The sequence below is a fragment of the Limulus polyphemus genome, unplaced genomic scaffold (genome assembly GCF_000517525.1).
Source record: "Limulus polyphemus unplaced genomic scaffold, Limulus_polyphemus-2.1.2 Scaffold51, whole genome shotgun sequence".
Classification (NCBI taxonomy): Eukaryota; Metazoa; Arthropoda; class Merostomata; order Xiphosura; family Limulidae; genus Limulus; species Limulus polyphemus.
In genome coordinates this window covers 42459-53817 of record NW_013665661.1, presented here as the reverse complement: position 1 = coordinate 53817, position 11359 = coordinate 42459, and the positions used below count along the sequence as shown (strand labels likewise).

The following is an 11359-nucleotide window of genomic DNA, read 5'->3' as shown; positions in this document are numbered from 1 at the left end:
AAGTGTGTTGTTTCTGTTCACTTTTTTTCTTCTCATTTTCAGATTTAACAAAAAAAAAAACAAACTACAAGCTTACCTCAAGCAGTAAATTTGATAACCTCACCAGCTAAGGTGTGAAACAGTGTAAAATTTATTGTTGAAACAGCTAATATTAGGTGGAATACTAGAGAACTACTTACTGAGAAACATTATAGGTCATCATACATGTTTGATCAAAATTTACATCAATACAATTTCTCATTCAAATGCATTAAGGACTCTACTTAGCAATATATTCTTATATAACTTTAGTTGAGGAATGGCAAGGCTTGATACAAACTGAAACTGTAAAACTCAATTATGTCTTATAGTTTAGCTAAAGTTCCAAGATAAAATTGGATTATTTGCTTGTATGACTGGAATATGGTCAGTTCTAATCACTCTTGTAAAAAAAAAAGAAAGGTAAGAAGATAAATAACCATACACTGATCAAAAATCATACTTAAATTAAGCTAAAATAAACAACTTACCCTTGTTCTTTAGCCATTTGCAAACTGTTAAAAATGGAAAAGTGATATGAACCACAAAAGTAACCAAGATGTTAATACACTTTCAACAATCTGTTTTTACAGCAGTTTGAGAAATTAAGCTATCCAGTAAAACTTTACACATAGTAATCAGATAGGAATGTTTTTTTTAATCCAAAAATATACTCTTAAACTAAACTTGTACTTCTAATACAAAAATTTGTACTGAGTAAAACATTACCTCCACTGACATTCACAAAAAGAAGATCTAGGTAAAATGAAAATCACATCAAATAAATACAACCTCAGCCTAATAACTATTCCTAATATAGGAATATATACTGAGTAAAACATGAATACCATCAATGCATGCTACTAACTAGATAGTAACAAACTATCTTAATAAAAGCAAAATATTCAACAAAAATCACTGCTAAATTCCTATAGATCTAAAGCACCAAAACGACTGTTTAAAGTGTCATAATGAAAAACAATTTTGCCCAGAAATGACTTCTTGTAGTAAATTTCATTGTATTAGTATCTTAAGTCGAATGGGTGATAAAAGACATGCATTTTATCATGAATATAAAGAGGATATCAAAATTAAAAGCACTAGTCACGAGACTGGCACATTCATTAATAAAATCTGGTGTGAATTCATAATTGCTAAATATATTTAGTAAGAGAAATGCATTTAGAAAAGCTTATAACTACTACTTGCTGCAACCACTATGTTTATCAATATATGGTTAATCTATAAATAAACCTAAGCAATCAAAATGATACAGTTTAATATATCAGGAACAACAAACTGTCAACTATTTAAACAAAATTTGTAAACTAGGAAGAGACTTATTTACAAATATATTTAGCTATTCTCAGGTTAATACCACTTTGTACATCAACACAGTTCATTCCACCCAAATACTATATACATTCATAGAATTAAGATAACTTAAAAGTGTGTAATAATGTTTTTTTTAAATCACTAAATTGTACTAAATTTTTAAAATCATCACCAAATTACCCATCTTATTGAAAATCTACAATTCTTTACCTTGAAGTTCCATCTGTAGCTTTTAGTTCTAGCTTTTCTTGTTCTTTTTGCTCAGCTTCCAACTCTCTCTGTTCTTCTTCTAACCTGCGTTTCTTTTCTTCTTCCTGCTCTTTCTTTCTCATCTCTGCTTCAACTCGACGCATCTCACGCAGAGCCGCTGCAACTTCTCTAGCAAACATACCTCGTACAAAAGCCTTAAAAATTATAAAATAAACATTTTTAAGCTGAAAACATTTCATTCTAGACGTTTAACTAAAGTATGTTAGCATATCTGTTTGATTTTCAGATTTTGTGTAAAGCTCCACAGGAGCTAACTGTACTAGTCTTCCCTAATTTTGAAAAGATAGACTAAAAGGAAGGCAGCTATTCAACACCATGCATTGACAACTCTTGAGCTATTCCTGTCAGACTAAATAGTGGAATTTGATTGTCACTCTTATAATGACCTCAAAGTGTGGAACACAATTTTATTATTGTAGTAATAGGACAAGAACCACAGAATGTCAGCTCTACAGTCTGTCACACTAATCACTGAGCCATGACTGACCCACCTTAGCATGTATAAAATTTACATTTTCTTTTGAATGTATGATACTGAATAGCATTTTTATAGGAAATGTTTTCTAACACTTATGTCTTTTTTTTAAATAAAGGTTAATGTAAGTTTAATACAAATTATCTAAAAGGCTGAATTAAGGAGCTCTGACATCAAACTTCTATCGGAAAATTCCAAATGCTTTCCACTTAAATAAAAAATACACAATATTTTATTCAAAACATCTATTTACACAGGTTATTACATATTACTGAAAACACCACTAAGCCAAAGGGTACCAAATTGATGACTATATGTTAACTTGATCACAATTTTTCTAATAATTTAAGGTCTAGTTATATATGATTAACATAAATGCCTTATTATAGACTTAAATCCAACTGGTCATACAGTATGTTGCTATAATGTTAAATCTACATTTAACAAAAACCATAAAAACAGCTAGGACAAAACTTATTCATAAATTGATTTTTGAAATAGAAAATAGTGCTACTTCATGTATATACATATATAAAATGTATAATAATTTAAATGTGACTGTATTTATAAAAATACTAGTCCACTAAAACAGCCAAGACAGGTCACTTTGTAAAGGCCAGTTGTATATTATTATTGACAGACCCCATAAAGATAGGGTAGAGAAAATAACAGAAAAAATATAAAGTTTTATCAAAAACAAACATTTGAAATGTATTTAGGAGGTTTTAAAAATTACACAAATAATATTTGAGATTTTTGGGACGAACAATAATTTTTTAGTTATGATTATAACTTCGCTCTTAGACTGGTAACAAAACAAACTCGATATTTTCAGAAACAAATCTATAATAAAAAAGACTTCATTAAAAAATCTGATTTTTTGTGTACGAAAGACTTGTAATCTTTACTGAAAGGCTACCAAATTTTATGAAGATACATTTATTGCATTAAAAGTTATAGTATAAATACTTAACTTGTGTGTATTATATGAAGCCTTAGTAGGTTTGCAAAATATATTGATATTTCAGCAAATCAGGCTTTATTTTATATTCTAGCTTGTAAATGTCTGCAATTTGAGTTTCTAATTCATTAACCACTATAGACATTGTATGGTAGGCATAGTGAAATATAAACTGAGCAATAAGACATGACACACAAAATAGCATATTTATCATTCTTTTTAATATTTTCTTTCAAATTAAAATATATATATATATTTATAGTTAAAATTTGAATTATAAACTAAAATGTGATGCCAATTTTATTGAATACAATGATAATAAAGTTGTATAATTAAATTTTGGAAATAAATGTCTCAAATGTTGTGGCATGTGTTCTTTAACATGTCCATATTGAGAGGGCTAACACTCACCTGAATGGTTATCGCTGCTCGTTTCATCCAAATGAATTGTATTCGCTGCCTGTGGCCCCGGAAGTATCGCTGAATTGTCACAGCTGCTTGACGATGTTGAAGAAACACTGCAAAATACATTCTCCTATGAATTTTTATATGAATTAAAATGAATGATAAACTCTGTAAAAATTTCCATTTTATATATATATATAATATAAGCTATTACAAACAAAACTAAGAGCTTTAGTTTTTTCCATAATTATAAAATACTCTGGAGAACTTAAACAAAACTTTACTATAGTTTACTATTTGTCTACCTTAATCCACTTATCCTCATATTAACACTTTTCACCCAGCAGATGGGTATACACTTGGTAAGCACAGGAAGATTGCTCCATTTGTGTACATTCCTATGCAAACTAAACATGTATGTAAGTGCATTACTATACTTATTTTTTCACAATAAAATATAATCATATTACATGGATAAGAAACATTCAGTAAACAAAGAAAACTATAAATCCAACATTATGGTGAAGGGTACATTTAAAAAATTTCCAATCATTATAACACTGGATATAATACAAACAGATAGTGTACCACAAAGAAGAATGACAGTATAACAAGATTTTTCACCTTTTCTCTGGACAAATCTTTTCCAGTGTTTCTGTATAACAATAGCCATAGCTTTCACTAAGATTTTTCTTTTATCTTCTAAAGGTTCATGCATACTTCCCCTTAAAAATACCTAGAAAACAATATTCCTTTTCAAACATTATTGAAATACTGATAAAATATAATTTAATTTATTAGAACTCTGCAATTTTTATTGAAACAAAAAATTAATTATTTTGTAACAAACATTATGTCCTAAAGGATGCCAAAGTAATACGATAGAAATCTTCAATAAACAACATTTAAAAAGATACAAAAAATGTAAAGTCATTACAAGTTTTACAGCTGTTTTCATTTCCATATGTATAATGTAGTTTTCAAGTTGACCAAAGGGGAAAGTGCTAGTTTATAACACATCTTAAAAAGTACTTCAGTCATTACTAAAACATTAAATAATTATTAAAAGCACAAATTATTTTTTTTTTTTATTTATCAGGATACAACTAAAAGATTTAACAATTTATAATAACATTACATTATTAAACAGTTCATACGGTTTTTGTGTGAAAATCTCTACATTGATTTTACCAAAATTACAAAATAAAAACACACACCTTTAACAATACAAACTATCATTTATAACACTTTTTATAACTATTACTATCTTATGACATTAGGACTTCTGTTCTTACACATACATATACACTCACAAATTACACATACTACCTTTGATCTTCCAATTTGCCATTCTGATATGGCCACATCAGTACTTTTCAGTATTATCTCTATTATTTCATAATATTCTGTTGTCGCATCTACATTCCGAACCAAACAACGATACCTCTGAAGAAACTCCATGAAAGAAAGATGGATTGGAAAACCCTAAAAAAAATCAAAACATAACTATTACACATTCATATACACTCAGAGCAAACACAAAATTTCTTTTAATAATTTAGTAAAAAAATGTAAAACTTCTAACAGAATATAAATATTTGATTTTGTATCTCTCAATACTAACCAAAAGAAACATAATCAAATATAACACTCTTCCACTGTCACTGTATAACTAGAGAGTTTTGTATAGAACATAACATCTCTATGTAGTGTTGTAGGTGGAGCACACCCATAAATAGGTTTCACAGGGAAAGAAATAAAAATCATTTTTCACGTGGTATACAAGGTTACCAGCCTCTCTCAGTATAGTGATAAAATCATTTCCAATTAAGCATTCATGAACACAGAAAACACCTAACAATATAAAAGTTTAAGGTAGTAAACTTTTTTTTTATGATCAATGGCCAAAGTATTCAGAAAGCTCTTGCACTTTCAAAAACTTTTAAGAAACTTAAAAATTCAGATTACTTCTCTTCTGATCCGAATTATGTCTAACATTCCTAGGTATCGAAGCTGCAGCAGTACTTGTTCTGAATCATACATATTTGGAATTTTTTTTGTGTTTGGTTTGATGCAACGAACATACCTGAAAAAGAAAGATATATAAAACAAAGTTCCCTCCCACAAGAATAACACAAAAACATTCAATATGATTCTGATCTAAGACAAAAAGTTAACAGTTTTTTGTAAAGGAATTGAGAAATAAAGAATCTCATTTAAGCTTTTTTAAAGATGCTTCATATTTCAAAGAAAACATAGCACAATTAAATTCCTCTATTTCATGCACTATATACCTTGTTTAAAACATGAATAACACTTCAAAGGTGGGATATTTTCAAATGCTATTAAAAGTATTGAACCTTTTTTGTATGGATATGCAACTGACACATAGGTCAGTTTTTCTTCTCTCAAACTATGATATACAATAATTATTTTCACAGATTCTTCACATTAGATATTCTTTGTGTTAATCGAAAGAAACCTAAATATACATGTTAAAAGTCAAGAACAGCAGGTAAAATGACTTCAAGCTGTTTATTGTAACCTATTTTCAATCAAAACAATGAATGTTTTTGAAATAAAAAGAAGTGTTTATAGTAATTAATATTGTACTTATTCAATATTTTCAAGTAGCATGTCAGTAAAATAGTAAAGCCACTAAAAAATATGGAGTTTCATTAATACTTTTCTTTTACTTAAAGTCAGGAAGTTTGTGAATGGAAAGACCTTCATAAGTTATGAACAATAACTTATGAAACTTGGCATACACAAATCTTAATAAGAAAAACTAATTACCAAAACTTTATATGGTATTTGTTATTTTCAGCCTAAACAACATACATGTGCTAAATGGATAAGTCAAAGACACCAAGGTTCAATTATATCCATAATTTAGAACTGCTCATCAGAGGGAGGGCAACAAGTCACCACAATCAACTGCCTACAGGGGTACTCTTGACCACTGTAATAACATGCCCACAACTGAAAGTGCAGAGTATGTTCATTGACATTACATTCCACAGTCCAGCATACTAACCACTAGTCCACACCTAACTGAATGTAATTTAACAGACAAAGACCTTTACAAAAAGAATAACATATTTTTATTTAAAATATTACACGTGAACATTATGTCACTTATGGAAATGAAGATTTAGGTTTAAAATATGCCCTCATTGAAAAGACATAAATTGACTATAAATACATTTCTTTATTATCAAGACAGATGACAATTTTAACAGAAAGATATTCTGGTGGTAATAACAATATTGATCCTACTCAATTCCAGCAAAACTATTCTATTAAAACTATAACAAATCATGAAATTACTTAAACTGCTCTTAAACAACTGAGTGCATATAATAAGAAATGAGTACGTCACATAACTACTGAAAGAAATCTAGTTATTTAATCTGTATGTCACTGGGACTTACTAAGACTTTTAGAAAGTTCTGTAGTCTGTCATGAAATTATCTGATTACATACACTCACCAAGGATTTGTTGAATGTAAAAGATCTACTAGAGCAGTTAGTTGATATCTAAAAGCATCTGCAACTGTTGGACGACCTTTGGTCAATGTGCGAGAAATAGTGCTTGTTCCACTGCCTAACCTTGCTATGGTGACTCCTAGTAAGTCCTAATGCAAAAATAATATGATAATTTTATAAAATATAGCTTTGGATAATATCCCTTGAAGGAGATCAAGCTGGGCTTTGAACAAACATACATATGAAAACGTTTTTTTTTCTTTTTTATCCTGCATGAAAATCAACATGAACATAATATAGGGGAGTATGTCTTTATACATTCTAAAAGAGGAATTTAATACAGCAATATTTAACAGAACAGCAAAGAATTGTTATCTTTTGGCATGAAAACTAACTATTATTAGCTCCATATATTTAAGAACTGTGAAAATTATTCTTTACAATAGAATTTTAAAATACTTTTTTAGAAAACTTCAAAATTACAAATCATCAGGACATTTCTCATGAAAACAACCTGAAACTTGGTAAGTTCTTGAACAAAAACATTGGAAGACATCTGCATTAGTTCAAAAAACTGATCCTGTTGGACATCTTTGTTTTTCTCCAGGAAACCATCCACTCTGTAAATAACTTCTCCAGCATAATGCTTGATCCCAAATTCCAAATCCCAACGCCTACGATCTTCACCACGAATATAATTAGAATGGCCTTCAAACTCTTGATGGAGTTTGTTGACATAGCTACAGTCTGTTCCCTATTTCAAAAATGAAATTTATAAAACATCCTGGCATCATATCATACACACATATTTTGTGTACTTCACTATAAAACAACGATTCAATATTGCAAAGAAAAGTTATGGTTGAAAATTTATATTTTCAAGTATTTTACTAATTAGTAAGGACTTTCTACAGCTAAGTGCATGTAATTTAAATTAACATATACGAATACTTAATTCATACACATTTTGCACAGTTTATTTGTCTTTATACAAATATGTGTCGTCATAAAAAATCATTAACACAGAGTTCTCCCAGACAAAAAAAAAAGATGCAACAAATTAAAAACCAAGAGGCTACAAAATATCCATAATTGTGGCATTAAATTTGGATCATTGTTAATTTTTTTATAGAGCAAAGCCACATTGGGCTATCTGCTGCGCCCACCATGGGTATTGACCCTAAGATTTTAGCATCTTAAATCTGTAAACTTACAGCTGTCCCATCAGGGGACAATTTTGGATCTGAAATACTCTTTAGTTTGAAATTGTAGGTTATGTATAAAAAAACTACTAAATTTGCACAAATTTAACATTCTTCAGATTTTTTACATTGAATGGTTAAATGTGTACTGAAAAAATGGTAAATTTCAAAAACTCTTGTTTCTGGAGTCTTCTGGCTCAGATATGCATATAATAAACGTTAAAATACTATTACATGGTTATAATATCCTCACAGTCAAAAGTGCAGTTTGTTACTCCTCTAATACTGCATCCAATGAATATTAAAACTATGACAGTACTTGAAGGTAACAGTTAGTAGTTGTGTGTTCAGTGAGTAAGGTAGATTCTATTATTTCTTTATTGTTACTTTCATGAAGAATATTGATTAGAATATTTAATATATTCAATTTTATTATTTTTCATTTGTATTTTTATTATTACAATTTTATTAGAAAGACTGTTTTGCAATGTTAGTTTATTAGGTATATTTAGGACTAATCTAAATAATCTAAGCAGGCTGAATCTCTTGAGATGTTACTGGGCTTGTGGACAAAAATATTGTTAACAATGACTAACTGATGAAACAATAAATTCTAATCTTTATAAGTAAAAATGTAGGAAAATTATATTTAATTAGCTATACTCATTGTCAAGTTGATTTCTAGTTTTGCTCTAAGTATGTAGCTTGTTCTGAGAAATTATTATTAATTATTTCAGTTACTCTTTAAGGTTCAGTGATACTTTAAGTAAGAACTAAAGCATACAATAGGAAAAAAAAAAGTGAAAAATCATCAAAAGGAATCTATTTTAAATATATATCTTTATTTCAAAACACATCATAATTATTAATTGTGAATAAATTCCATTTTAATTCAAAACCTTCATCTATAAACATATTAAAACATTTAATAATTTATTTCTTTATTACCATAATACCAAAAGACAGATGACTCTTAAGTATATTTTCTGTGGCTGATACTTTGCATAATTACAGTATAAATGTGTTCCTTAGGTTATGAAGATTTCTACAATTTATCTGTGGTACATACATTGTCCTTGAGCAAAAGCTCACTTTGTTTCAAGTACAAATCAAATACTACCTTTGGTATCCTACACTCTTCTGTTAGCAGTCGTAGTATGCATTTTGGCGGCTGTAAATAAACAAATACATAGATTATCAAACTACTCTTGATTAATGGTAACAGTGTCATATATCTTACACTATTTTGGTGGAGATTTTGTTTAGGTACACATACTTTAATACTTTTAACAGTGAAAGAGTTTGCAACCATCTAGCTTTTCAGCAAATATGTTTTATATTTAAGTCTAACTAACGTTTTTTAAATCTTACACATAAATAAAACACACTACAGAATTAATTAGGTGGTATACATGTCAAAACATGAACTCCTTCTCAAAAGGTTTTTGTAACAAAGTTATGGCTTTTCCTGTGTTTATCTGTGTTGAGAAATACTTTTCTTAATCAAGTTCTCACCATAGGTTACTAAGATTTTGTAACAGTCAAAACACATTTTCAAAATGTTTTTTTAACAAAAAAGTACAACTAAGTCCTACACAGAAATTTAGATCATGGAAGATTGATGCTTTCATTGTATAAATTAGTGAAAGTGCTTTACCCCATAATTCCTCCCTTCAGGTCCTTTCTTTCAGAAACTTGCACAGGTATTGCGTTATCAGAATGTTACACTGAGTTGTTTAAAAAATCTTAAAATTTATATTCAAATTATGAAACCTACACTCACAAATATGTTCAAAATAAAATAGCATAGTTCTTTATCATAACTCACCTTTATGAACTGACTGTTGCAAAACACATTAACAAAATTAGTTGGATATTTTAATTGTAAATAAAACAAAGGTGGATATATGTGTGTCTATTTAAGTACAAACACATGGTGATAATAAGTTAAAAAACTGTTCAATTCTAATACAACTGCTTCTGGCAGAAAACTCAAAGACATGCTTGTGATACAAAACACAAAAAAACAAAAGCAATCCTGTGTAATGCAACATATATGATTACAGGCAAGTTATAATAATTGACATGTATATACATGAGTTCTTATAAGGCATTTCATTTGTGCTTTTTTAATATTCAAAATGTCTACCTCATAATTATATTACTTAAAACCGGCATATATGGGTAAATAAATATAAAAAAAAATTTAATTACCACTCAATAAAATGTTTTAGATACAAAAGAAAAATATGATAAACATATTCTAACACTAACAAGTTGAGAGTGACAATATTTTGGTGTAACAGTAATGATCTATTGATCTATATATATATATATATATCTTTCACCTTTTCTAGTAGTTCAAGGCAGGCTGAATTGTCCGTGAAAGAGATGTGAGAGAATGCAATCTCCTCTTGCCTGTACTACAAAAACATAAAAAAACAATAAGATGTTGGTTACATGTATACAACATACATATTTAGTTATAAAATAGCAATATTGTAGATTATCATTCTATAATGATCACCTGGTTTACACATTTTTCTCAAGCCCAAAGTACTAGTAGTATAAAACCAGGTTAAATTTCATAACAAAGAAAAAAAATATTGTTTCAAACACATCTTTATACAGATAATGAAAACATTTCTATAAACTATTCTGTCATGGTATGGTCATGTAACATTAGTTTTAAGAAACAAAAGAAAGGTGATATATGTATTTTATTGCCACATAATCAGATGCCTTGATAATATTCAAAATTCTAGCTTTATAATTACATAAATTCATATTTCCTGATCTTTTACAAGAAATAAAAAAATAACAAAAAACTCACTATTTCTTGTTCTAAAGCAAACACATAGTGGTTAAAGAACTTGTGGAGTTTTTCATTGGTAAAGTTGATACAAAGCTGTTCAAAACTATTCACCTAGGAAGATTTATTAATAAAATAAATCATACAGCACAACAAACCAAGGAAACATACAGTTCAAATGATTGCTTAAATCTCTCATTACGAGCTCAATCAATTTCACTAACCATGTGACCTCTTTGTACTTGTTTAAAATCTTTACAGATTTAATACTTCTAACTTTCAATATAGTGTGTATATCTTCAATAAATTTGGCAGTCTTTCAGTTAGCATTACAAGTCTTTCACATCCAAAAAATCATATTTTTTAGTGAAGTATTTCTAATAAAATAAAAT

At 28.5% G+C, this 11359-nt stretch overlaps 1 protein-coding gene across 1 annotated transcript in view; it reads right to left on the bottom strand.

Annotated features, from left to right (window-relative positions):
• Positions 1 to 11359, bottom strand: part of LOC106463155 (unconventional myosin-X-like) — a gene marked incomplete at its 5' end in the record, with an annotated part of 93088 nt that overhangs the window by 66669 nt on the left and 15060 nt on the right. Inside the window, 11 exons of the mRNA XM_022391088.1 lie at positions 510 to 533; positions 1564 to 1757; positions 3471 to 3577; positions 4089 to 4200; positions 4794 to 4949; positions 5433 to 5550; positions 6957 to 7102; positions 7468 to 7707; positions 9276 to 9326; positions 10504 to 10578; positions 10989 to 11081. Coding sequence (XP_022246796.1) covers positions 510 to 533; positions 1564 to 1757; positions 3471 to 3577; positions 4089 to 4200; positions 4794 to 4949; positions 5433 to 5550; positions 6957 to 7102; positions 7468 to 7707; positions 9276 to 9326; positions 10504 to 10578; positions 10989 to 11081 — 1316 coding nt within the window. The remainder of the gene's footprint in view (positions 1 to 509; positions 534 to 1563; positions 1758 to 3470; positions 3578 to 4088; positions 4201 to 4793; positions 4950 to 5432; positions 5551 to 6956; positions 7103 to 7467; positions 7708 to 9275; positions 9327 to 10503; positions 10579 to 10988; positions 11082 to 11359) is intronic.